The sequence below is a fragment of the Rissa tridactyla genome, chromosome 17 (genome assembly GCF_028500815.1).
Source record: "Rissa tridactyla isolate bRisTri1 chromosome 17, bRisTri1.patW.cur.20221130, whole genome shotgun sequence".
In the NCBI taxonomy this organism is placed as follows: domain Eukaryota; kingdom Metazoa; phylum Chordata; class Aves; order Charadriiformes; family Laridae; genus Rissa; species Rissa tridactyla.
The window spans coordinates 6145192-6172420 of NC_071482.1; the positions used below are offsets into that span (position 1 = coordinate 6145192).

General features: G+C 54.9%; 1 protein-coding gene across 1 annotated transcript; it reads left to right on the forward strand.

Moving 5' to 3' along the window:
• Positions 1 to 9325: 9325 nt before the first annotated feature.
• On the forward strand, positions 9326 to 26388 carry ADAMTS8 (ADAM metallopeptidase with thrombospondin type 1 motif 8). Its single transcript, XM_054223257.1, has 9 exons — positions 9326 to 9959; positions 17834 to 18073; positions 18321 to 18453; positions 18978 to 19145; positions 19358 to 19656; positions 20262 to 20445; positions 21002 to 21174; positions 21281 to 21456; positions 23178 to 26388. Exons 1-9 carry the CDS (start codon positions 9333 to 9335, stop codon positions 23908 to 23910), a joined length of 2733 nt encoding a protein of 910 aa, XP_054079232.1. The 5' UTR covers positions 9326 to 9332; the 3' UTR covers positions 23911 to 26388.
• The last annotated feature ends 841 nt before the right edge of the window (positions 26389 to 27229 follow it).

Below are 27229 nucleotides of genomic sequence, written 5' to 3' on the forward strand. Positions count from 1 at the left end.
CTCTTTACATGTGTTCTCGCAGCGGAGAGGGGGACCCTGCAGCCCCCCCCGAAGGGCCCTGCACCCCCTCTCCCAGGGATGCTGCGGTCTGCCGGGCTCCCTCCCGGTCCTGCTCTAAGCCATGAAGCTCCGGGGGGGTTAAATCCACAAAAATGGGGGTGCTGGGGGGGGGGTGGGGTGGGTGTCTGGCTGGGGCAGGGGTGCGCAGTGAAGATGAAAAGTCCTCTGTTCCACGCTGGTGTTTGGGACACCTCAGCAGAGTGGGGGACCTGCTATTTGGCAGCTATTCGGCTCTCAGGCTTCTTCGGGAAGGTGTTAACCTGTTTTTCACAGCCCAGGTGAGTCTAGCACCGAGATCCCTCCACACACCTTCAGATCTGCCATCCCTAGCAGAAAGCCACCCCCTGTGTCTCTGGACCAGGGGTACCCTGGTCCTCTTCTCCCCAAGGGACCAGCTTTCGGTGCATCCCTCGCTCCCCCACCCCAGCCCCATTCCGTGGCTCCAACCATGGCGCAAAGGGGACATTTCCACTTCTCAGAAAAAGCTCACCCTCCCTGCATCCTCAGGGCCACCAAAGGGAGCACTCGGTAAGTGTTAACACCCATAACGTCCCCTCCTCTGAGACCCCAGTATCTAGGGGTATAGGAATCTCCCCATGGCCACCAAACACCGTGATCGTCAGAACAGCGTTTGGGACCAGGGAGGATGCTGGGGCAGCTGGTGCTGTTGGGAGACAGAAAGATCTCACCGTGGGTGGGATTTTTTTTAGAGTGGGACAGCTAAAAGGAGAGCGGTGAAGAGTCCTCAGTGACCGTCTGTGGCTGAGGAATGGATTTATTGGCAGCAACAAGCACCCCGACACCAGGACGGGCTGCACAAGGGGTGCCCAATGCATCTTTTGCCCTGGCAGCAGCTCTGTTTCCACGCAAGCCCGTTTTGTGTCCGAGGGAAGGATGGATATTTCAGTCATGCTCCAAATTTACCCACTGGGCACCCAAGTCCTGCACATCCTCACGGCCCACGCTCCTTTCCAGCGCCCTGGGTGGGTTTAGCGGTAAAATTACGGCCTTCTCGTAGACAGTCTGGTTTTGATGCGATTTCAAACCCCAACAGAGGCTGCAAGCACGGCTTAAAAAGTTGTGCATATGTGAAATACAAGCCAAGAATGTTGCTTAAGACACAGAGCCCACAGCCTGGCTCGTTTCGGTGCCAGCGCTTCCCCGTGCCGTGGTTTGCTGGGTCGTGTGCCTTGCAGCTGAACTTGTGACCCAGAACAATCATCTGACTGCGCCGGGCTCAACGAATCAGGGATTTTGTCAGCTGGCCAAAGTGCAATGTGTCCGGGGGTGTCGATGGGACCACAACGAGCAAACGGGCAGCGAGGGGAAAAGGACACAACCTTGAGCATCTCGAGGTGCCAGGAGGGAACTTCTCCTTCCCACGGCACTGTCCCGTTCGACAGGATGAGTTTAGCCCGGAGACCGTAGCAGCACCCAGGGTGGCACATGGTCCCAGAGGTGCCACCTCACCACAGCAGCGCCCAGCCCTGGGCTGGGCCCGTGGCTCCTGGGGACATTTTGGGGGTGAAGCTGACTTTTGAAGCCGCGCTGGACGGGGAGGCTGCTGTGCTTCCTCCCGTCCCCACCTCTGCTCTGTTTGTTCTTTGTGGCTTCATGTTTAAAGACAGTAAATTCTCGTTCCCTTCAGACGGGATGGGACAGGCACCATCTCAGGCGGTGTCTGGTGTTCAGCATTGGGGAAAGACACCGCGGAAAACCCCGCAGGCTGGCACGTACGCTGAGCTGCAAGGAGCTCCGGGGGTCTCTGCCCTGCAGGGGTGAGGAGCAGGTGGGAAAGGGAGTAGGAAGGACCCTACGTGCACCGTGAGGGCACCTTGGCTCCAGGTACCCCAGCCATCATCAAGACGTTAGTCATCAAGGGTTAGTCACTGCTGCCCCGGGAGCTCCAGCCCCTCCATCTGGTAGATCTTCTCCGGCGGCAGAGGATGAGTCAAACCGAACTGGCAGGACTTTACCCCCAGCCTGGAGAACATCTGATTGCCTCCTGATGGGGAGAGGCAGGCAGAAAACGTGCGTGTTTTGGCTCTGCCTGAGCTGAGACACACTCCGTCCCGCCAGCCACCGAGTTTTCGCTGGACTCGCTCTGTCCCATGTTGTTCAGGGTGTGCCAGCACCTTTGCGGTGGAAGGGAAGGGATGGATCAGCTGCCTCCTCCATCCTCGCTCTCTCCCTGGACCAGGGGGAATCACCTACCCAAAGATGGAGCTTTGTTTGCCAGCCAAATCATCGGCTGCCTTCATTTTCCTGCCCACAGTGCGTAGAAAAGCTGCCTGAATGTATCTTTAGGGCTCAGCTCCAGGGGCTACCGGCGTGTCTCGGAGCACTCCAGACGAGAAGAGAGGCCTATTTTTAATTTGTTTTTCCTCTAGCTCAAGGCCACGACGTGATTTTCACAGCCCCTGTCGCTAGAGAGGACCCAGACAAAGCCCTTGAGCAGTCCCAGGGTTGCGGCGTCTACTCGGGGCGCTTCTATCTCGGCGGCACGTCCCTCTCGAGGGTGGGCAGGGAGGAATATCTCTGTTATGTCTCCTGCCAAGACAGAGGAGCAGATTACGGTGATCGGCCATGACAAGGGAGGGTTAGAGCCAGGAGAGAGCCCTCAGGGCCCTTCTTTGGGGACCTCCCGGCAGCTGCTTGGACCCCACAGCCCTTTACATCCACACGAAGGGGCCAGCCCAAGACAGATAACATCTTGGTCTCGCTCTACGTGTCTTTCCAGGTGTTGGAGGCTGAATCTGGCTGCTCTTCGTGCCTGGGTTTAATGGAGATAGGCTGGATACAGGCGACACGAAGGAGAGCAAGAAGGCAACACTACTGGTAAGTAGGGGATGGAGATGGAAGATGCCTTTGGACCTGGAGGTCCATAATAATATGGAATATTATATATTATGGAATATATATATTATATATCCAAAATAATAAGGAAAATCAGGGTATATACAGTAAGTTCAATTCCTACTTTGATTTTTGCCTAGAAACCACTTGAAGGTAAAACCTGTCTCACCCAGGCCTAATCCATCGCTCATCCCGATCTTGAACTGTCAGCGTGTGCTGACATGTGGAATATAAATGGACCCTCCTTCTCCCACCTTCCACCCGCTTCGTCCCAAGCACCTCTGGGAAGTGACAAGTTATTTTCTTTCGTTTTTTCCCCACCATTATGGCGGTGCCAACGGTGTGAATTTAGAAATAAAAGGACAAAAAAAAAAAAAAAAAAAAGGCAAAACACCGAACCTCCCGTATGTTCCAGTTCACAAAAGAAATAGTTTTAAATAGTCCGTTCGAGAGGCCAAAGATAGAGTGGGAAGGTTGTAGGCAGGGAAAAGCCAGTCGTTCACTTGCCTTGGGCTGAAAGGTTGGCAGATCGGAGGGCTGGGCTCTCACCCAAAAGTTCAGGCTGTGCTCTCCCAGCTCCCCACCACATGGGCAGGAAGGAGGATCCTCTCCAGGGACCGAAGATGAGTCAAAGCGAGTTGTTAGGCGGCTTTCCAGGAAAGAAAAGCTTGGAGAAAAAAAAAAAGAATAATAATAATAATAAAAAAATCTGGCTGCATCTAGATAGGGTCATTGAGGGATGAGATACGCAAGAAACCTGAGCACGTGGAGGTCTTTGTAACCTAAAACCTGCCCCATCCTTGGTCCAGGAAGATGCTGGATTTAATTAGATTTGCTCTGGCTCGCTTGATAGCGAGTGGCTATGGGCAGGATGCTCTGCCTTGGGTTTCCCATGCAGCCCTTGCAGTTCTTCCATGCAGCAGGGATGGCAGCAGCGCTTTGCCTGCCCCGTGAGAGAAGAGGATCTGTGCTTCGGACACCTCCAAGCACTGGTACGACACCAGAAAAAAAATCATATCAGCCTGCTTCCACCGTGCGCAGGCGACATAGGAGAGGGATGCCTGTGCCCCGCATCTCTGCTGCCTCCTCGCACGGTCCCACCATGTAATATCACCTCTGGCATCCGGCAGGGCTTCGATACGGGAATACCAAGGGATGCTGAAAAAATAGTAAAGTTCATTTTTACCTGATTTCCAGCCAGTTATTGCAGCTCCTGGGGTTGCTGACAGTTCATATACCCAGAAAGTATCCAAAATTCCCCTCTCTGTTCCTCCCCCACTTGGTATTTAAAGCTCTCCCCTGTTTAAAGGAAGACAGGAGCAGGTTTTTCCATGTTGTTTTTAAAAAGTAAGCGGAAATTTAGAGGAGCTAGACCATGGTCCCACATAGCCCCCAAAAATGGTATCCCACGTTTCTTACCGTTCATACGCACACCCTCAGCCTGAAGATTTATGACCCAGGACTACACGGCTCTATATTGTCCCCACCTGCCTGAGGCAGGGTCCATCCTTGATTAATTAATTTCAGGCAATGCTAATGTTAGAAATACATAAACCAAAGACGCCCAAAGACACCAAGCTTGCAAAAGGGCGAAGCTGCAGGTCCGGGTAAGCCTGAAAGGCTGTCAAAAAGTGATGCACGTCTGGAATAAACCCGGGGTGATGGAGATTCCCAAGCCAGCTGCCGAAGATGCTCGTCACTCAGGAGAACCATTATGAAGTTCATTCATTTTCATCAGCCCATCAACCCAGGGAGAGTGGAATAGGGGGGAGGAGGGGATTCATGTGTGGTGGTTTGGTTTTTTTTTTTCTAGAGAAGGGTATTTTCATTATAATTTGCTGTATTTATTTAGCACTGTTTATGGGCTGGTTCGTAGGAAAAGCAGCTCTAGGGCAAGCTTGGTCTATTTGGTCATATTTGGTCACATTTGGTCATATTTGGAGGTTTTTATCCCCAGGATGGACGCAGCTTTGCAAGGAATTTGGGGAAGGACCAGGCAATCCTGGGAGGCTCTTCTCACTGATGTGCTGATCTCAGGACACCTTGGAAGCTTCAAGACCCAGCCGGGAAGAGGAGAAGGAGCTCCCCAGGGAGTGCGAAGCCTGGGAGGAGGCTGCAGCGCTGGAAATAGGATTTAGCCCTTGATTTTGGAAAGCCGTATAAACCTGCCTTCCTCAGAGCCACACCTGCGCGCAACCCGAGCTCCAAAACCAGCCCGAAGCAAGGATGCTCTCTGGTGACACTTTCTTGCTCTGCAAATCAAGGTAGGAGATGCGATTGAAGGCAACAGATTGAGTTACAAATCAAAATGCAACTTAAAAAAAAAAAAAAAAAAAGAGAGAGAGAATAAATGTGGACGTGCCTTAAGATGGTTTAGAAATGGGAGGTAGAAACCTTTCAAATCAAATCAAATCAAATCAAATCAAGTCACAGCCGTGGCCTTTTTGCTCTCGAGGTACCAAACTCACGGTGCTTCTACGGCACCAAGAGCTTTCGGAGGCGGCTTCGTCAGTTGATAAACCGAGACCCAGCCTGGCTGTCCCTGCCCTTTCCTGAATCCTAAAAAAAACTCATTTCCCCCCCGTTTAAGCGACCCGGTAGGAATTACGGGTTTCCCCACCATCACTCGCACAGCCACCGAACCCCCCCGTACCGTCGGCACACGGTCGCCAGGGATGTGCTGCTGCACCAAGGGGTCAAATATTGCAATAAAGGAAAAGGCAAAACCAGTTTTTTAGTGGATAACGAAGGTTTTTGAGGTACCAAACACCAAATAACCACCACTTGTAAGGCAGGGGGGCCCTCTTGTGGCTGTGGTCGTGCGGCAGGTGATTAGGTATTTCTACCGGGATGGCACATTTTGCTACTTTATTCGCTTGCCGGTTCTCACTCGCTCCAAATAAAGCCCAAATCGCCCCTTCTTGTGCAAATCTAAGGCAAGAAACCCTTTCCCTGAATCTCACTTGCCAACCTAAGACGGTTTCACCAAAGATGACTTGGCAGGACACAAGGCCAGGGCCCTGATTTAAAGGTGGGTTGTTTTTTTTCTGGGAGAGATTTCACCCCACCTGCTGCCTTTGAAAGGAAAACTAACGGAATTCCTTATTTTTGCCATCAGCTGCTCCTGGAGGAGGAGGAGCGTCTCTGCTGCCTTCTCGCGGGGTCCCAACGCATTATGTCACCCCTGGCATCTGGCAGGCCTTCGATACGGGAATACCAAGGTATGCTGAAAAAAAAAAAAAATCATAAAGTTTGGTTTTGCCTGATTGCCGGCCAGTTATTGCAGCTCCTGGGGTTACCAATAGTTCATATACCCAGAAAGCATCCAAAATTCCCCTCTCTGCTCCCCGCCCCCCCCGAGCTTGGTATTGAAGGCTCTCTCCTGTTTAAAGAGAGCGAGACGCAGGGTTTTCCAGGGTGTTTTAGAACAGTAAATACCTGCTTATTTTAAACGGAAAACTAATGGAATTGCTTATTTTGACGTCCGATGGGGTTTGGGCCGGCTGCGGGCCCCCTTCCCTCTCCTGCAGGATCTGCAGGGATGGATTTCGGGATTCCCACCACACAGCACAGGGCGGCACTGACATCTAGTGGTAATATTTTAATTTTTTTTTTTTTTTTTTTTGAGCTTGTAGCTGCTTTATTGATGGCTCAAATAATTCTCCCTAATGTTTTTCCCTGGGCCGAGGGCAAAGCGAACAGGGGAATGCCTAAACCAGTAGCCCGGCACTGCAAATTTGGATGCGCTGCCATTTAGAAAGCAAGGAGGGCATGGCGAAGCATCCCAGAGAGCCCTGAAAGGGGATAATCTCGGTGCTGCAGAGCACGAACAGCAAATGCAGCGTGGGCCTCTCATCCTGGCAGCCAAAATTCCGCTGGGAGATGGGCGCCGGGTGGCAGGAGCGCAGGACTCCGGGAGGGATGTGGGAGGGAAGCCTGGCTTTGCAGAGCTGGGGGACGCGCGGAGGGGAGCGGGGCAGACGTTCGCAAGCTGTTTGATCAAAAGGGTCTTTAAATCACAGTGACTGGGGAGTTAATGGCTTTCACATGCTCCGCCAACCCCAGAGAAACGAGAGCCGCCGGCAAGGTTTGGTGGCAGCGCGTCCCGCAAGGGGTTAAGAAGAAGGAACCCCGAAAAGTCTTGGGGTGCCTCATCCTCTGCTGGGAGGAGACGCAGAGGGGCAGCCAGGTGAGGTTTTGCTCTCTCCCTTGGAGCTGGTTCCCCACGAGCCCGGCGAGGCTCGTACCGGCTACAAGAAATCCCAGCTACCGTTCGCGGAGCCAGCCGCTAATGAAAACCAGCGGCGCCTTCAAGCCGAGATGCGAGCGTGTCCCCCGAGATCAAAGACGCAGCGCCGAGAGCGGAAAGCCGGGGAATAAATTGCATCCTGTGGGAGAGACGTGCCCCGCGTCGCCTGCAGCCTTACCTGTCCTGGTTGAGGGCAGGGGCACCTCGCCTCCTTGCCCACCCTCCCACGGCAAAGCAAAGCCCAGGGAGATGCGCACCTGCAGGGCCAGGACTCACTTTTGGCTTCTGATCCTGCCTTTGCTCTGTTCTTCTGATTTTAAAGCCCGAACTGTGTTTCCCCCCCAACCCCAGCGAAGCTGCAGAGGGAGGAAAACCCACCCTGGCCTGAACAACACCGTGCCTGGGGTCGCTTTTTCCCCCCCCCCCCCAAATTATTATTTCCTCCCCTCCTGCGGTCGCAAAAACCCTGCACTTTAAAAAGACAGAAGTAATCAGAGCCTTGGCCCCAGGGCAGCGCGGCTATTTAGAGACAGGGCTGTGTGTTTACTATATAGGTAGGGATGCGGCTTTTAAGTGGAGATAATAATAGACGGGCAGATGTAAATACATCCTCAAGTAAAGGGAGAGCAGCCTTTAACTCCACGCCCCGTTGCTCAGCTGTGGCCAGACTCTGTTTTCCCAGGAATCCTGATGTGCCAAATGCTGCTTTACCCTTTCGGATCCTTTTAGGATAAGGCTAAGGGGGGGAGAAAAAAAGAAAAGCCTACATTGCAGAGGAGCTGGTCCTTGGGCTTGCATCCACAGCAAGGTTAAAGCAGCACAAGCCCGGTCCGGAGCATGCGCTACTCCCTTTAAAAGGCTTAGAAAATCAGGACAAGGAGCAGAATAGGACCCACCACCCCCAAACTGTGGCAAGAACATCCCGGGATATCCCAGTGCTGCAGAAAGGGTGCTCCAAAGGCCAGGAATCTCGTGAACTAATGGGGAAGGAGGGCTTAAGAGGAAAGAAGGAGTAATATGTAAAGCTTAATTTCCCATTCTCCATTACAGCTGGTTGTTCCCTGGTGCTGAGCGGGTTCCCGGCCAGGGACAGCATGTTTCTGTCCGTCTCCTGGTGTTGAGCACACGACAGTAGCTACCTGCTTTTGCAGCCCGAGATTTTATTATAGTCCTGTAGGATTTTCACTCACTGCAAGGGAATGAGGATGGGGAGAAAAAATTGATCTGAAAGGGACAAATCTGGGTATTAAATAAAGTAGCACAACATCTCCCCCCACACACACAAAAAAAAGAAAAAAGAAAAAAAGAAAAAAAAAAAGAAAGCGACAGGAGGAACTGGCTGCATTGTTTTATTCTCATAGGTATTTTCCACAAGTCCGATTTAGCCCGTTGCCTTATTCCAGCCAGAGGAACCCCCATGTGGACCCAGCTGTTTGTTCAGGGCATGGAAACCTCCTTGGATTTGTCGCTGTCGGAGATTTCCCCGGGGCCCAAAGCCCTCTCTGTCCTCCGCTAAGCAAAGGACATGGGAACCGAGGGGCAAAACCCCCCCGGGGCACCTTCTGCCTCGCAGGCTGAAATGAGATGCTCTCCAGCTGGCAAAGGCCCGGTGCTTTCCAGCATCGAAAGGATGCTGGGGAAAAATGGGAGAAGAATCAGCTCCCTGGGGTAATTTCTCCCATGGTGGGGAGGTGTGTGTGTAGGGGGGGGAACCGTGTGCCAAATCCCAACCCCATGGGGCAGGACCACCTCCCCGAGCCCCTCTGATGCCCGCCTGGGCAGGATCGGGCCCCGGCTGGGCTGAAGGGGTTAATGTTGGGAGAGTAACGGGCTGGAGTTGACACTTGGAAGCAGGCGGGGCTCCCGGCGCCTGATTGGCCTCAAATCCCATCCAAAAGTGGGTTGTTGTTTTTTTTTTTTTTGTGGTGTTTTTTTTTTTTTCTTCTCTCTGCTGCTGCTTCTTCTTTTTTTTTTTTTTTTTTTTTTTTTTTTTTTCTCTCTTTCACTTCTCCTCCTCCCCCAGGCTCTGGCTGGCAGGGGAGGGGAGTGGGGAACAGCGAGAGATCAAAAATAAACCTCTTATGTCAAAGCCGGGGGGAGAAAGTATAAATACAGCGGGCTCCGCAGCCGGCGCGGAGGCTGCGGGGGAGCGGCCGAGAGCCCGGCGATGGGGCGGCCGGGCCGGGCGATGGGGCGGCGGGGGTGGTGGTTGCTGTTGGGGGGCCGGGCTCCGCTCCACTTGCTGCTGCTGTGCCACGCGTGGGCGCTGCCGCCGCCTCCGCGGGAGACGCAGCCCCTGCTGCCCGCCCGCTTGCCCGCACCCCCGGGGCAACTGGCCCTGCGGCTGGCCGCCTTCGGCCGAGCCGTCGTCCTCCGCCTCCGCCCCGACGCCGCTTTTCTGGCCCCCCGCCTCCGCCTCCAGCGCCTGGGGGGCCGGAGACCACCGGGACGGAGCCCGCCGCGCCGGGGCTGCTTCTACGCCGGAGCCGTCGAGGGGAGCCCCGATGCCCCCGCCGCGCTCAGCCGCTGCGGAGGAGGGCTCCGAGCCGCTTTTCTCCTCGACGGGGCGGCTTACGAGCTCCAGCCCCTCGGGCATCCCTGGCCCGGACCCCCCTGGAGACGCCTGCACCGCCTCCAGCGCCGGGCCGCCCCCACGGGGGCTCCCCCCGCCGCCGCCCCCGGCCCCGGGGAGCCGCTCCGCCGGGCCAAGCGCTTCGTCTCCCAGGCGCGGTACGTGGAGACGCTGCTGGTGGCTGATGCCTCCATGGTGCGCTTCTACGGGGAGGACGTGGAGGTAAGGGCTGGTGGGGTCCATCCCTCTGTCCTCACTGCTCCCCCGTCCCTCTGTCCCTATGTCCCGGCTGCTTCTCCATCCCTCGGTCCCGCTGCCCCTCCATCCCTCCATCCTCTTCCTCCTCTGTCCCCGTCGCCTTTCCATCCTCCATCCCCCTTGCCCCTGCATCCCTCTCTCCCCTTCATCCTTCCATCCTCCTTTCCCCCTGCATCCCTCCATCCCCTCTGTCCCCTCCATCCTCCGTCCCTCCATCCCCTCCTGTTCCCATCCTTGTTGCCTCTCCTCCTCCTCCCACCCACAGCCCTCTGTCCCTGCTGCCTCTCCAGCCCCCCTGTGCCCCCAGCCCCCTAGCTCTGCCCGCTGCCGGGGCCCCTTGCTGCCTCCCCGGCCCCTGCAGGGACTAGATCTAAGGAAGAAATATTTTACACTGAGGGTGGTGAGCCCCTGGCCCAGGTTGCCCAGAGAAGCTGTGGCTGCCCCATCCCTGGAGGGGTTCAAGGCCAGGTTGGACGGGGCTTGGAGCAACCTGGGCTGGTGGGAGGTGTCCCTGCTCATTGCAGGGGAGGCTGGACTAAATGGTCTTTAAAAGTCCCTTCCAACCCAAACTGTTCTTTCATTCTATTCTATGATCCTATAAGCATCCCCGGGATGCCAGAGGCCACCTTGGGAGAGTGAGCTGGGCACGGGGTGGGGGACCTTGGCTCTGTCCCCACCTTTCCTTGCTGTCTAGGGGCTGTAAATCCCTGGAGCAAAGGCTGCAGGGTTGATCTATGGGGTTCAGTCGTGTTTGGGGACCCTTTCCTAGACCGAGCATCCTTTCTGGGGGAGCCTGTGTCTGCACAGGCTGGACACTGTCATGTCCCATCCGTCTGGTGTCCCCACAGAAGAGGGACAGAGTGGGTTAATGTCTTTCTTGCTGTGCTGCGAAGCAATGGGCTTAACTCCCTTCCGGATAGGAGCTGGGGCCAGATAGTAAATAAACTGAGTAATGCGTAGTCCCGCTCCTGAGCCACCTGTTAGCAGCCGAGCAGATGCACGAACAACCCTTTCCCCCAGCCACCACCACCAGAAACTCTCCCTCTCCTTCAACATGCTCCGGCTGCAGAGACCCTGCCGGTGGCTGGGCTTTGCGGAGACCCCGGGAGCAGAGACCCCAGTATGTCCCCTGCCTGCATCCCTCTCTGGGGCTGTTGCCCAGCCGTTTTCATCGACACCAGGTTATTTTTCACATCTCTTGCAAAGCCAGCTCCCCACCGCCCCGCTCCCTGCAGCGATGGGCTGTTTGGTCCTGGGGTCCAAATTCAGGTTTGCCTGGGCTGAAACGGGTCTTTGCAAGGGGATAACGGTGCACCGAAGTTGCTCGTTCTCTGCTGTGGGTTGGTTGGGTACAGGGGCTCTTAGTCCTTGAAGCCGGGGCTCAGCAGGGAGCAGTCGGGCAGCTGAAACCACTCTGGCAACCTGGCATTGCCATTTCTGCCCGCTTTGCCCTTCCCCTGGGGGCTTCAGCCAGCTTCTCCCCTCCTGATAGAGCAGCGTTTTAACTCCAGCCCTGCTCAGACCTTGAGAAATGCTAAACCTTGCAGCTCCAGCTGATTTCAGCTGCTGAGCATCACTCGGGTTTCGCCCCTTGCTTGTTTTTCCTTGCGTGCCACCACGCCAGGCTGGCAGGAACAGATAGCAGAGGATTAAGGAGCGATGGATGCTGCGCTTCGAGACACACACACACCCCCAGAGCTCACAGCAGTCAAAAAACAAAGTTTGTGTGGAGTAAGCAGGATTCTAAGCAACAGGCATATAAATGGGGGTGGAAATGACTCTCCCAGGGGTGTGAAGCTGGTCTCCGATTCCCCCAAAAGGACAGGAAAAAATAGTGTATTGCATCTTCTGCAAGCAGCTGGGCACCCGATGGTTTTAAACAACACCCAGGGGTCTCCTGCTACAAATAAGGTGACGTATTTTAGGGAGAGGAAATAACAATCCTCTGGGTAAACCTGGGAGAAGGCACGTATAGACAACCAAGGGGCTGACACGCTGGTACCCTGCCCTGGTTTGGCTGGTACGGCCCTGGGAGAGGGTGACGCTGCCCGGCAGGTACGTGACAGCTCCCTCCTTGGTTGCCAGCGTGTTTTCAGTCTCTTTGGCTCCCTTTTTACCGTCATCTCCTCTTTGTCCCCAAGAGCAGTATCTCTGCATCATCTCTCAGGGTATGTCGTGATGGGCAGGCAGGCTTTAAAGATCTCGGTTGGGATGAACGGAGCAATAGCGTATTTAAGTAGCTGGGAGAAAACTTTAACCAGAACCAGCCCTCGTGGAGCAGTAAAAAAAACAACAACAACAACAACAAAAAAGCCACCTGCTGTGTTTCTGTGTCTTTTGTTCTCAGCAGCAAAAATGCAGGGAGAAGCGCTAAGTTACTGCTAACTCAGGAGCCCAAACAGTCATCCCACTTCTCCCCAAATACCTATGGTTTTGGGGCCAAAAAAAAAAAAGTGATGGCTTGCTCGTGCTGGTGAGATCTTCGAGAGCTGACTAGGAGATGCCCAGGGAGCAGAAATGTTGAGTCAGAAGAAACCATATTTATTTGGTGACTTTTCTTCCCGTAACCACACTTTAATTACCAAATATTCATTAAAGGTCACAAGCATTGTTTGTATTCCCAGTTATTTTCTTGCATAAGCTGTAAGAGCTCAAGTAGGAGATAGTCACCGTAAGATGTGTTCAAGCGTTGCGAGTGATAATCAATGCCATGCGGTTGCTAGGAAAATGCTATTAATGATCTATTTCTAATCAATCTGAGCCATTATCGCTCAGCTGTTAACCTCATTTAGGTAACGAGAGCTTAATTCCACCTCCATCAATCCTCATGGAAACCAGGAGGAAAGGACGAAGGGAGCGCAGAGCCAGACCTGAAATTTGGGGGTTAATTATCATTCTTCTGGCTTGGTGCTGGCAGGAGATGGGGTATTTTGGAGGGGGGGGGGCATTAGCAGGAGGACAGTGCTGAGCAATAACGCCTGTGAGCAGGTGGTGGAGGAGGAGTTGGGATGTGACCTGCAGTGATTGGGAAGAGCCCCCTTTATATAGGGGTGGGTGCGAGGCCCCAGGCTGGCCACATGAGTTATGCTCTGTATTTTTCCTACAAAAGTACCCCAAACGCTCAGGAAACGAAGGGCGGTGAGCATCACGAACAGAATTAAGTGGGGGGTTTTGAGTATGGGAAACTGAGGCAGGAGGCGGCGTGGGGGCTGATCCCTCCGAGGCGCAGAATAAAGGGGCGCTTGGGCTGAGCACCTGCAGCTTGCGGGGAGGCTCCGCGAGGCTCGGGGGATGTTTGCCGAGACACCTCGAGCAACAGGCGGTTACCGAAACCATCCGCAGCATCCCCAGCCAGCTGGCAAGCAGAGTGGGATTCCTGTGGTGGGATCTCTCCCGTCTCTCGGGTGCGGATGAGATGCGTTTCCAAGCTCTCCTCTGCGAGCACGATGGCTCCGAGCCCCTTCCCTTTCCCCCTTGCACTTGCAAGCGAGGAGTCTGCCGTCCCCGACTCCGAGAGCTGGTAGTGACCGAGGACCACGGCAAAACCAGATCGATCTGATTAAGCTGGGATTCCTCGCCTGACTTCTGTGGGTGGGTTGTTTGGTTTTGTTTTGTTTTTTTTCAGGCAGATTTACCAGGTTTTTAGGAGTGCTGTTGCAATCCCTTCCCTCTCAGAGCAGGTGGGTGCTGGAGTGTGGGGCACGGGGTGCTGCTGGCGTCCCCCTATCCCACACCCGGATCCACCATCAAAGTGACCTCGGAGGTAAAGCCAAAGCCACCCCGGAGCCTCAGGTCCCCTCGTGTCCGGCTCCTAGGCTCGCTTTAGGATAATTTGCAGCTTGAGCGGGTGAGTGCGCTTAATCCCTTGACAAAAGGAGCCCGTCCCCTCCTGAGCCCATCCCAAAGGCAACCCGGGTGGGATTAAAGGGGATTTTTGCAAAGCGAAGGGGGGACCTGAGCGGGCGCTGCCATCCGTCGGCATCGCCGGTGCTCTTCCTCTGGGATTTGTGCACCCCGAGCTTCGATGCGAGGGCTCGGAGGACGGGGCAGCCTCCCTAAATATTCCCCCGGCCCCTGCGCTCGCTTCCTCGCATTGACCCGTTAATGTTAAACAGCTGCCGCGTTCCGGCCCCGCCGCTGGCACGGTGACGGCCGATTATCAAGGGCTTCGGTATGAAAGGCGCAGCGAGGAGGGAGCTGGCTCCCACCGCAGCGATCCTGCCCCGGGATGATGCTCTCGGGATAGGGTTTGGCTTTGTGTCCACCCGTGCCTGCGAAAGAGGTGGTGGCGGTCCTCCTTGTGCCTCAGTTTCCCCCGCCCTGAAAAGGGGGTAATTCCTTCTCTCGCAGCTCAGCCCCAAATACCCAGCAAAAAGGGGAAAGAGAAGGGGGGGGGGGGGAATCAAGTGACAAACAGAAAAGGGATGGGGCAGAGAGCTGGAAGGGCAGGAGGGTGTCCCCCAAGTGTCCCCCTCGCGTCCCCCGCCCCCGGTTTCTCTTGGCTGCTGCCCACGTTTTTGCAAGGGAATTCTTGGCCCAAGCTTCAAACCACAGGAGGAGGCTGGCAGGGCGGCTGCCGCGGGTGTCCGAGCCAGGGGGCCAGCGTGCCGACGCTGCTTTTTGGGGGGAGAGACAGGCTGGGATATGTTTTTACCAGTTGTTTTTTAAAAGCCGGGCAGGCCTTGCATCTGACCCCGTGTTTGCTTCCTTCCATCTGTCCGCGCTCCAGAAATCTCAGCGTTTCATTCCCCCCCGCCTTCACAGAAATGCTGGCTTCTAGGGAGAAAGGAAGGGCGGGGGGAAAGCAAGCCCCAAGAACCTTATTAACAACCAAACAAACCCACGGCCCCGCGTTGGGGTGAGCATTAATCTCCGGGAGATGGGAAGCGAGTCGGAGGGAGGCGAGTCGTGCCGGGGTGTTGTACGGGTGCTCCCCGCCATCCATCCGCACTGGGTGGGTCCGGCGGTATTAGATCATTATGCGCATACCACAATAATAGTTTAGCCTGTGTGCAAGAGCAGTTTCTCCCCCCAAAGGTAATAATAATAATAATAATAATTAAAAGAAAATGAAAAACCAAAGCAGTTCGGGGATCTCTGCAGGCTTCGGCTTCCGAGTGGTTCCCACGGAGGAGAATGTCAGCAGAGATTTTGCAAGCGCCCGTGTCGGAAAGCGAAATCCTTCAATGTTGTCAGGTTAAAAACAGCCACTTCCGTTCCCCGGGCCCTGATTTATATTTATTTTTTTGCCATTTTTAACCCTCTGCACGTGCTGTTTGCTGCTGGCAGTCTGGCTTTGGGTGATGCTGGTGGTACCTGTGCGTGCTTGGGCTTACAAGTGCCCAGAAGCGGCGATGCTGCGGCAGGAGGGGTAGCAGAGCTGCTGTAATGCAGGTGTGTCAGGGAAAAAAAAGGCATTCCCCCCCCCCCCCCCCATTTTGAGGAGAAAATGGGTGGAATTTGACCTTCTTGAGAGCAGAGGGGTTGCAGCCAGGGAAAAAAAGAGGTAGGAGGTTTTGGGGCGCAGCATTGGGCGGTAGAAACCCCTGCTGGGATGTGCCTGACCATACAAGCCCTGCGTGGGGCGGAGGAGGGCTGCTCCCGCGATCCTTTCAGGCTCGGGCTGGTGCCCTCTCCCCCCAGAGCAGGTATGGGGCTGGTTTTCCAGCTGTATTTACCAGTTGGACAGAAATCCCGCCGCCATCTCCCAGGATGCTGGTTGGAAATGGCAGGGAAGAGCCTTGCGCTCTTGCGGCGCCTCGCAAGGAGGCAGCAACCAGTCTGTTTGCACCTCTGGGCTCCCCAAACCTGATCCCCCCCGCCGGGCATCTGATCGCAGTATCCACATCCTCAGCCTGGATGCTGGGAAGGAAACTCCGGAGAAGGCAACGTTCCCTCCCAGGTGGCTCCTCAAGCCAGAGTCCGTTTGCAAAGGCACGGGGAGGACGGGACGAGCGGGATTCAATTCATCCGCAGCCAGTTTTTGGCCAAAAGTGCTCATTCAGCATCTCCTGAGCCCTGGGGAGCCTGTAACTCGCTTTTGGCCCCAGCTTCAAACCCTTCAGCCAAGCCAAGGTGGCGCAGGTGGGTTGCTGCTCTCCTCGGAGCAGTCGGGATCCATCCGAAACCCAACCAAGCCCCGCATGGTCCGGGGATGGGTATAAATGCACACCAGATGGTGGGACAAGTGAATTTGACCTTTTAATCTGCGCTAAATAGCTGTTTGTTCGCTTCGCTTTCCGCCTTCGCTTTCCAGACGAAGCGAAGGCGCGTGGATGTTTTCCGAATCCCTCCGTTCCTGAGGCTGAAAGAGTTTCTTGGCTGGATGTCACCCTGAGGACGCGAGGGTCAGTGTCCCGGGGAGGTTGCAGTAGGGACTGAGAACTCCCAGGTGAAAACTACTGGGATGGAGAGAAACCTGTAATGGGTTAGAGAAGGATGGGGCAGGATTGCAGGATTTTCTCCCTTGGGAATGATGGATGACCCCATGATGCGCCGCTCCAGCGCAGAGCATCCTTCCAGGTCTTCACGTGCGTGATTTTAGGAAGACTTTGTGCTATTTTTAGGGAGCTTCCCAACAGACTTTCCCCGTGGGGTAAACAATTCCCCCAGTTCCCCTGGAACAACGGCTCGCGGGGATCTCACCTGGGTTTCTCGCCTCAGCGGTGGCTTCTTCGTGACATTTGTTGCACGCTTGGGGCTGGGATGTGAGTCACGTCGCGGAGATCCGGCCAGTCTAAATAAACCAGTCTATTCAGCACTCCCATCGTCTTTGCCGGGGCCTGCCCTTCGGATAACGAGCCTTGGGATACGTCTTGCTGAAGCGAGACATCTGTTTACATGGAGCTGCCAGCGCCGGGATAAAATGTGGCAGAATCAGTTAAAATAGCCGCAACCGCCCTGGGTGAGTGGCTCTTTTGCTCTCGGTGCAGCAAATATGCCCTCGCTGTTAAGAGGAGGGGGGGTATCTCCGTAAAAATCTCCTTCCTTTTCTAAGAAAATGGCATTTTGTGCATGTCTCCGTCCCGACAGCATCGCGGTGGATGAGCGCGCAGGGAAACATGGATTTTTGGGCGAAAATCAGCCGTCGGAGAGGGCTTCCACCGAGTCCTTCCAGTTTAATTAGCTAGTGGCGCTGAAGCGAGACCGCGGGGTGTAATTCGTCTGGGGAGGAGAGAAGCCACTTTCTCTTTCCCAATACCACATTGTGTAATAGCTGCATTTTTTCCTCCTGACTGCGGGGCCGTGAACGGGTGCCAAGCAGAGGAGGAATTTCGATGCTCCGATAAGATGTTTACATCAGCCTAAACATCGCTGGCGCGTTTGACATATTAAGTAATCTCTGATGGTCCCAGTCGCAGAGCTGGGCAAAGCCTCGGCCGTCAAAGTGCTTTGGCTTCGGTCTGTCACCGAGGACGTTGGGTTCAAACCCTGATGAACAGCTCAGGCAGGAGTTTTGGAGCAATTTGAGGGTGGTTTTGCATCCGCGGGAGGTGGTGCATGAGGTGGTTCCTGCCCCGGGGCAGCGAGGGCAGGGTTAATGCGGTGGGAATATGCAAGAGCACTCGCAGGGAGACACGTGAGGTTTTCCCGGAAGGTTTCTGGGTGCAGAGGGTTTGTGGCAGGTGAGACACGACAGCTGGGGAAGAGAATGGGCAGAGGTGAGCTTGTCCTGCCCGTCCTCCCCCCCGGCACAAGGTGTAGAGCATCACTGACGGTGCCTGAGATGGTCTGGCCATGGTAGGCTTCATAAATGAGGTTGATTTCTCCTTTCCTAACGAAAAAGAAGAGCTCCGTGGAGAAGGTTTCACCCGGGCTTTGCCGCTGTCTCCCTGCAGAACCACGTCCTGACCCTGATGTCCATGGCGGCTCGCATCTACAAGCACCCCAGCCTGAAGAACTCCATCAACTTGGTGGTGGTGAAGGTGCTGGTGGTGGACGAGGAGGCGGCGGGGCCGGAGGTGTCCGACAATGGCGGCCTCACCCTGCGCAACTTCTGCAGCTGGCAGCAAAAGTTCAACCCCCCGAGCGACCGGCACCCGGAGCACTACGACACCGCCATCCTGCTGACGAGACAGGTCTGAAGGGTGCCTTGGAGGGGGCGAGAAGAAAGGGGTCGAGGTGTCCCTGGAGGGAGAGGAGGGATCCCCCCACCATGCAAAGGATGGAGCTTGCAATGGTGGTGGGGGGGGGGGGGGGTGTTGCGTTTGGGGTGCAGAGCACTGGTGGGTTGCCCAGCTCTGCTGGGAGATGTTGGGGCTACCAAACGTGGGACCCCTTTCCCCCTGTCTCACCCCCCCCTGCCTTGGCACCGCTCGCTCACAGGACTTCTGCGGACACCAAAGCTGCGACACGCTGGGGGTGGCGGATATCGGCACCATGTGCGACCGCAACAAAAGCTGCTCGGTGATCGAGGACGAGGGCCTGCAGGCAGCCTACACCCTGGCTCACGAACTGGGTAAAACATCCCTTCCCGGGGGCGGGTTGGAGGGGGGGAATTTTCCGCTTTTTCATCCCAGCGTGGCCCAGCCCCGCTGCTGGGAGGGGATGTAGCACAGCCCGGCACCAGCGTCCCCCGGCTGGGTACCACTCGCCAAGCTTTGGGCAGCACCGGGGAGCTTCTGGCACTGGCAGAAGCTGGTTTGCACCAGCAAAGGCACTTAGAAGTGGCTGAACTGGTATAAATCGGTTCATTTGCCCGATGTGATGAGCTAAGGCGTGGGACCAAACGCTTCTCCCCCTTGGTTTGCTACTCCTAGGGATGCGCTGGCTCATTTGGGCCGCTTTGCCCTGCATGCGGCTGTGCCGCTGCGCCAGAGCAAGCGCTGTTTTGTTGATCGCTTCTGATTTATCGAAGCAAATTAGCTTTTGCAGCGAGAGGAACTGCTTGGTAGCTCTTAGATGCTCCCAGCAGCCCGGGCACCATCAGCAGCAGAGCAGGGACCGGGAGGCTGCTGCTCACCGATGCTCTCTGCTCCCCAGGCCACGTCCTCAGCATGCCCCACGACGACTCCAAGACCTGCGAGCGGCTCTTCGGGCCCCTCGGCAAGCACCATATGATGGCCCCTCTTTTCATCCACTTGAACAAGACCCAGCCCTGGTCCCCTTGCAGCGCCATGTACCTCACCGAATTCCTGGACGGAGGGCATGGTAAGGAGCATCATCATTCAAGAACGGCCTTTTCCTTGATTGCTCAGGCTCTTGAGGTGGGATGAAGGGGGTTCAAAGCAGAGCACGGAGAGAGGTTGGGGGTGCCCTGACGGGTGCAATGTGTGGCGTTGAGCCTTGATGCATCATCTCGAGCCTTGATGCATCATCTCGAGCCTTGATGGATCTCCATCCTAACTCTCATCCTTGCCCAGGTGACTGCTTGCTCGATGCCCCGGCCGAGCCCCTGTCCCTGCCGGCCGAGCTGCCCGGCCGAGGAGCCCTCTACAGCCTGGACCAGCAATGCCAGCAGATCTTTGGCAAGGACTTCCAGCACTGCCCCAACACCACCGAGGAGGACATCTGCGCCCAGCTTTGGTGCAGGACGGGCAGCGGGGAGCCCCTTTGCCACACCAAGAATGGCAGCTTGCCCTGGGCCGACGGCACCCCCTGCAAAGCTGGGGGGCTCTGCTGGGACGGTCACTGTGTGCCCCAGGACACCCTGAAGCCCCAGGTAAGGGAGGGAATTGGGGACCCTTTGGAATTCCCAAACCTCTGACCCCAGTCCTGCTGTCTGCTGGACTAGCTTTGGATTTGCCTGATTTGTTTCCTGGCTATCTCTCCTTCAGCAGCACCTTTCGTTAATCTTTATTACCCAGGGCAGCGGGGTGGGAACTAGATGACCTTTAAGGTCCCTTCCAACCTGAACGATTCTATGATTACTGGCAAGCCCAGCTCATAGCAAAATGCTGCCGTGCCTTTCGCCGAGGCGCAGGCTGGTCTGGAACAGAGCAAGCAGCTGCAGTTCTGCAATTAAATCATCGCTTTTTGTCCCGCCGGGGGAATTAGCGGTGATTTCTGAGTCAGTCAGCAAAGTACTTAAACCCAAGCTTAACTTTGAGCACACGAACAGGCTGGTGGAAGTCAGGGATAACTTCATGTGAAGTATGTGCTTAAGTGCTTTGCTGGACCAGGGCCCCGGCTGGGGACGCGGGGAGAGGAGCTGGACGGGGGGGCAGATTTTAGCATTGCTCCAGACCTTTGCTTGCCCTGGGAGCAAGCAGCCGGGGATGGCTGAGCTCGGGGATGGATCTAGCAGCTTCTGGTGTCCTCTTGCAGCCGGCGGTGGATGGCGGCTGGGGGCCGTGGAGCCCTTGGGGTTCCTGCTCCCGGACCTGCGGTGGCGGCGTGCAGTTCTCCTACCGCCACTGCGACAGCCCCAAGCCCCAGCACGGCGGCAGGTACTGCGAGGGCCAGCGAGCCAAGTACCAGTCCTGCCACACCGACGAGTGCCCGCCGGATGGTAAGGATGCAATTCCCAAAGGCAGCCTCACCTCCCGCCCCCCGTTCTCCAGGACCCACCATTGCTCCGCTCTCCCTTGACTCTTGATCAGGGGGTGGAGTGATAGGACGAGTGGGAAGGGTTTTAAACTGAAAGAGGGGAGATTTAGATGAGATCTGAGGAAGAAATTTGCTGTGAGGGCCGTGAGCCCCTGGCCCAGGTTGCCCAGAGAAGCTGTGGCTGCCCCATCCCTGGAGGGGTTCAAGGCCAGGTTGGCCGGGGCTTGGAGCAACCTGGGCTGGTGGGAGGTGTCCCTGCCCAGGGCAGGGGGTGGAACGAGATGGGCTTTAAGGTCCCTTCCAACCCAAACCAGTCTATGATTCTACGATTTTCTGGGGGCATAATTTTCTGCTGGGGGTTGCGATCCCCTCTGGCTGGGTGGGCGGTGTGCGGCATCCCTCCCCTGCTCGCTCCTCCCACTGTCCTCGGCTCGCTCCAACATCTCCGCGATGGCCGAGGGCAGCGGTTCCTGCCAGCTTCCCGCAGCTTTTGGCTCATGTTTCGCCTTTCCTTTCAGGGAAAAGCTTTCGGGAGCAGCAGTGCGAGAAGTACAACAGCTACAACTTTACGGATCTGGAAGGGAATCGCCTGGAGTGGGTTCCCAAGTACGCCGGAGTGTCACCCCGGGACCGATGCAAACTCTTCTGCCGAGCCAGGGGGAGGAGCGAATTTAAAGTCTTTGAGGCCAAAGTAAGATTATAATCACCCCTTTTTTCTTTTTTTTCTTTTTTTTTTTTTTTTTTTTTTTTACCCCATTTCAGACCAAATGCCCTAATTTCTCCTGCGCGTTTCCTAGGTGATCGACGGGACGCTGTGCGGGCCGGAGACCCTCTCCATCTGCGTCCACGGGCAGTGCATCAAGGCCGGCTGCGATCACGTAGTGGGGTCCTCCAAGAAGCTGGACAAGTGCGGGGTGTGCGGCGGCAACGGCTCGACCTGCAGGAAAATCTCCGGCTCGCTCAACCGATCCAAGTAAGGGGGAAGATGGGGCCGGCAGAGACGGGCTTGGGGGGAGAGAAAAAACAGCTTTCCCCTCTTATTCTCCTTTCTTCTTTATTTTTTTTTTTATTATTGCGGAAGTGCTAGGCTAGGAATATTAGGCCTCTTCCTAGGGTGTGTAAATTTAGTTTGCTTTCTGTACCGAAAACATCGCACCTCCAAACCCCTGGACTCGAGGAGTGCTTGGCTTCCCCTCCATGCCATTAACCTGGGCTCGCGGCCATGCCAACCCCCCCAGCCCGGTGGCCTTGCGACAACCTGGTCTTCTCCCTGACCTCGGGAGCTTAAGCTGAGTTTATTTCGGGGCAGCGTTTATGCAAGCCAAGCAGAGTTTATTTCCTAAAATAATAGCTGGTGCTGACACCGGCGCTGGGCTCTGTACACCGCAAATAAATCCGCCGCCTCGAGGAGTTCACAATACACATCTCGCCCCGATGCGGTGAGCTGGACACGTATTTTGAGGGCTGATGAGGGATATAAGTGGTTCAATAGCTTTTCCCGGGGCTGGGGGATGAATTTCAGTCCTGGGACACGGGCACGGAGGCAGCCGTTTCCCTCGCCCAAGATCTCCGTCGCTTTGCCAAGGCGCTGAATTTAAGGCTTTTGTTGAAAAGATCTTAACAAAAGCCCAACGCGTCCAATTCCATGCGGCGAGGTGACTCACGCAGTCAAATTAGATTTCCTAAATGGTTTCCTTCCAGGGAGCCAGCTGAAATGGGGCTTCCACTCTCCTATGAATTGTTTGCGGTTGACTAAAGAGAGATTAGCGTGGTAGCTACAGCCAAGAAGAGATCCCATTAAGATCAGGGTTAGGCAGGCCAGGGTGACTGAGAGCAGGGTTTGACCCAAAGGCTTTGTTCCAAAATACTTGAAACCTAATTAATGACCACAGCATCGACCGTGGGGATGCGTGGAAAACGATCCTGCCGGCCCCACGGTGTGAGTCATTTTATTATAGCAGCAAGTAATTACCGTGGCATTGGGTGCTGAGTACCGAAGCCTTCCCGCTGCTGGCCCGGGAGCCGTGGGATGGGCTCTGGCAGGGAAACCCTCCCCCGAGGAGGAAATGTGCTCTGTGCCCCACAACGGCAGCTCTTCTGCATGGTGGTACCTGCAAAACCCTCCCAAAGGTGAGCCCAGGGTGCCGAGACACCCGCCCATGGATGGGGATGCTGTCTTCTAGGAAAGGCTTTCAAGTTAATAGCAAGTTGTCTACAATAGGAGATGTCTGTTGGGTTAACTGTTTGGCTACTGATCCGTTTTTAGCAGCGACATCTGGCCAATGTACGTAAGCGTACGATGCCAGCAGCACCCCAGCTCTCTCCTGTCCAGCTGTTCTATACCTATCTACAGCTGATGCCACCCTTCAGCATCACCGCTGACAGCATCATGGGCACAGCCAGGCTTTTAGTCCCAAACGCTTCACCCATTTCAAAAGAAAAAGGGGGGAGGGGAATTTCCCACCAAGGCTGGCAACCGTGGGGCTCTTCGTTTGAGTGCGGTGCTCGTTTTCGCATGCAAAAATCTTCCAGCCGAGCACACATCTGGCACGACTGCAGTATTTCCAGCTCTTGAGCACTCTGGGTTACACAGGGACGACTTCAGAGCCACAATGCCACTCGCCAAGTGCTATCCCCTGCATGGGTCTCCTCTTAATTAGTCCGGGAAAATAACTGTCCCTTTGCCCCGTGCAGATACGGCTACAATGACATCGTCACCATCCCCGCCGGGGCAACCAACATCGACATCAAACAGCGCAGCCACCGTGGGGTCCGTCACGATGGGAATTACCTGGCCCTGAGGACCCTCGAGGGCAAGTACCTGCTCAACGGAGACTTTGCCATCTCGGCCATGGAGCAGGACATCCTCATTAAAGGCACCATCCTGAAATACAGCGGCTCCATGACGACCCTGGAGAGGCTGCAGAGCTTCCGACAGCTCCCAGAGCCCCTGACTGTCCAGCTGCTGACCATCGCCAGCGAGGTCTTCCCACCAAAAGTCAAGTACACCTTCTTCATCCCTAAGGACGTCCCTTTCAGCAAGCAGAAAGGCAAAGAGAAGAAGTCGGCCAACGTCATCCGACCGATGCTGACCTCCCAGTGGGTGCTGGGTGACTGGTCCGAGTGCTCCAAGACCTGCGGCTCCGGCTGGCAGAGACGGACGGTGGATTGCCGGGATGTGGAGGGTCAATCCTCCACCGCCTGCGACAGAGCCCTCAAGCCCGAGGACATCAAGCCCTGCGGAGACGTCCCCTGCCCTCTCTGGCGCCTGGGTCCCTGGTCCCCCTGCTCCCAAACTTGCGGCGAGGGCGTGCGGACGCGCAACGCCTCTTGCATCGATTACGCAGGTAAAATCACCGCCCCGGAGAAATGCAGCTCACCGGGGCCACCACCGGCCACCGCCGCCTGCGTGCTACGGCAGTGCTGAGCGGGGGCGGGCTCGGCGGCCACGCATCGTGCCGGCCGGGATGCCAGACAAATCACCGACTCACCCGACGAATAACCACTCTCCAGCGGTTCATCCCCACCCCATCGACGTCTACCTCAGAGGGGGGAATAACGGCGGCCAAAAAAAAACCCCAAAAAAATGGGGAGGAATCACTTCTTTTCTTTTCTTTCTTCCTTTCTTTCTGGCCGGCTGCTCGCAGGCAAGTTGTAGTTTAAGGGGGAAAATAAGCGTATCGGTAGGGTGTTTCCAAAGAGCTGTTGTTAAACATGGTTGGAGACTCTGTTTGCGAGGTTTGCTGGGGTTTGTCGCTGGAAAAATAATGCAGAGCCTGGCTTTGACGTCGCCCCGTCCCGGCTGCAGGTCGAGGAGGTCCAGGGTGGGCGGCTTTGCCGATAAAATCAGGATCCCTTTGCAAAAAGCTTGGACCAGGTTGCAGTCCCCTGCCTGCCTGAGGGTGCCGTGAGGCTTAATTAATAATTCAGTGCTTTCACTGCGAAATGCCCATTGTGATACCCCGTCCCCCCTCTGGAAGCGGGCACTTGGGTGTGACAGCCTTTCCTCTCCCGTCCCTGGCTTTCCGTCCCCCCTGTCCTCGTTTTCTCAGCTTTGCTTGAATTTTGGAGAGGATTTGGCTTGCAGCAGGGCTGAGCCCAGGATCTGCAGATGCTGAGCCTCTCCCAGCCCGTCGCGGTGACCGAGCTCTTCACCTCGGGATACGTGAGGATGCTCGGATGTGGCAGTGGGGCTCCAGCCTTGCTCGAGCAACTCTCGGTGTAAAACCGAGCCTGGTAAGGCTGGAGATCTTTATTCCCATGCATCCAGCGCTGAGAGAGTGGAGATGTGATTTGGAAAAGTTTTGCTGTCGCTACATGAGTGATTTGGTATCTCCAAGCTCCTCTCCCGATGCCCCTCACCGCTTCCCTGCGGATTCCTCTGCCTTGTCTCCCAGCAAAACCTCGCATTTCCAGTGGGAACAGCCTTTTTCTCATAGGAAGGGGAGAAAAGCTGGAGGAGGAGGGCTTGTGTTTGCGATGTCTGAGCTTTCCCGTCTGTAATTGCGGAGCGAATCCTTTTTTTCCTGGCTCTTTTGCCTGAGCTAAGCTCCCATGAGACCCTTTTCTCGCTGGCAGGTTCGGGATGGGACTGTGGGATGAGCCGCTCGCCCAGAGCCGTGCCAGAAACCATAACACTTAATCGAAAACCCGAGATATTCAGCTTTTATCTCCCATGGGTGATCCCTACTGAAACCGAGGGGGCTGCAGCCAGGAACTGAGGGTACCGAGGGCTCGTCTCCCTCTTTTTTTTTTTTCTTTTTTTTTTTTTTTTTTTAATTTTAGGAAAGAAAATAAAGGCCAGCTGCAGAGTTTGGATGCAGAGCTGTTTGGGCTGTTGTTCAGACCTACCTTCGGGCAAATGTTCTGCGCCTGCTAATTAAATCTCCAGGAATTTAAGCCCTCTCTCTCGCTCTGGCAAATAGCTGGATGCTAAAGTCATGAAGCCTCGCAGGGTTATTTTTCTTTTTTCCCCCCTTTTGAGTCTGCGAGGGTTTTAACTCGAAGGCCAGCCTGCCTTTCCTCTCCAGCGTCGTAACCAGCGTTTAGGATGGGTCAGAAATTTCAGCCTGAGACGGTGCCAAGGAAAACGTCTGTATTTATCACAGAGGAGTCGTGCATGCCAAGGGTCTCTTCCAGTTTGGTTTGGGTTTTTTTTTTTTTTAATATTCACTGCGCGGTCGCTTAGCCGGAGCTTCCTAGGTGCAAAAACTCCCTTCCTAGATGCAAAATCCCCCTTTCCTCGATGGAAAAACTCTCCCTGCCGCCGGCAAATCCTGCTGCTTTGCCAGCAAAGGGGAGGATGGGGCGATGCGGTGTTGAGGTGGGGGGTCCGGGTGATGTTAAGTGGGATTCCTGCCCTAGCCATCCCGTAGCAACACGTAGCCTTTACGCTGATTTAAGTCAAAGAGGTTATATATTAGGATATATATATATGTATATATACGTTTCCCTTCAGTGAAGGATTGTAGCAGCGTACTGAGCCTCTTGTGTTAGGTATTTATTATAAATTTCTGGTTTGTTTTGTACAGTAGCTGTCTGGAAAGGAGGGGGGGTGGGAAGGAAAAATAAAAAAAAAAAAAAAAGACTGTCTGTGTCTTAACATGCTGCTCCGGAACCTGAGCGGGGTCGGAGAGGGGATGTCTCTGCTCGGCGTTTAACCACTTCGGTCAATGGCTGGTGTCTCCCTCCTCCCCGGTGCCCCCATATCAGGGTGCAAGTGCCAACCGAGCTGTGTAAGCGTAACAAATCCGACCCAAATTAAGCTTTGGACTCTGATTTTAAAGGGGGGAGAAAATATCATTTCCCAGTTTTTAGCCTTTTGTTTGTATTTGTTTTTAACTTTGAAAACAGTCTGTTTGTGACTCTGCCTTTACCCCCTCAATAAAGGATTTCTTGCCCGTTATTTGCCTCTATTTGCACTTTTCTCAGGAAATATTTTTTTTTTTTTATCTCCATCCCAAGAGCAATATGTTAAGGCTCCCTTTTCCATAGCTTGTTCAGCCTTAAAATAAATGGCTGATTTGGTTTTGAGATGCTAAACCAAAACTTTACGCAACAGAGCAGACAAAACCCGGGGAGCGAAAATTATTCCCCAGAAATTTTGAATCCTCTCTTTATTGCTTATGAGCAGCCTTTATGTATACATACATATAGATAATTCTGCTATGTGCTAGGACGAAATACAGGATAAACGGGGCTAAAAGGGAAAGGATGCTGCTCCTTCACTGACCTATATAATAACCATCGGCATTGGGAAGCTGGTGCAGTCTCTCTAGGTGGTGTCCTCTGAAACGCAGCATCACCAAAATTTGGGATATGACAACGTAGATTTTGGAGCTATCTCCTTGGAATAAGCACGGGCTCGTTACCAGGTAATTAGGATATCTTTGCTTGGGTTGAACAGGCTAGATGTCCTAGGTGAAAGCACAGCCTTGTGTTGAATAGCGGATGGGGTTTATTTTCCGTATATCGGCGATTTCCAGCCACGGATGGGCTGGGAAACGATACCGCCGCGGCTGGGTGGAGGCTGCCTATATTTAGCCCTACGGGAGGGCAAGGGAAAGGGTTAACCCATCGCAGTGGGATGTGTCGTTACGTTAATGGGCACAGCGACGCATGCCACCCTATTTATAACCAGGTGTGACATTCATTTTAGATGACTTCCCTTGGCACCCGAACAGCCGGGTCCTGGGTTTTGGCTCATTAAGGCAAATCCTGCCCCGGCTTTTCCCCTACCTTTCTTT

Coding starts and splice junctions, on each gene's coding strand:
- ADAMTS8 (XM_054223257.1), top strand. CDS start 9,333: ATGGGGCGGCCGGGCCGGGCGATGGGGCGGCGGGGGTGGTGGTTGCTG. Junction 18,074..18,320: donor CCATCCTGCTGACGAGACAG/GTCTGAAGGGTG, acceptor GCTCGCTCACAG/GACTTCTGCGGACACCAAAG. Junction 20,446..21,001: donor CGACGAGTGCCCGCCGGATG/GTAAGGATGCAA, acceptor CTTTCCTTTCAG/GGAAAAGCTTTCGGGAGCAG.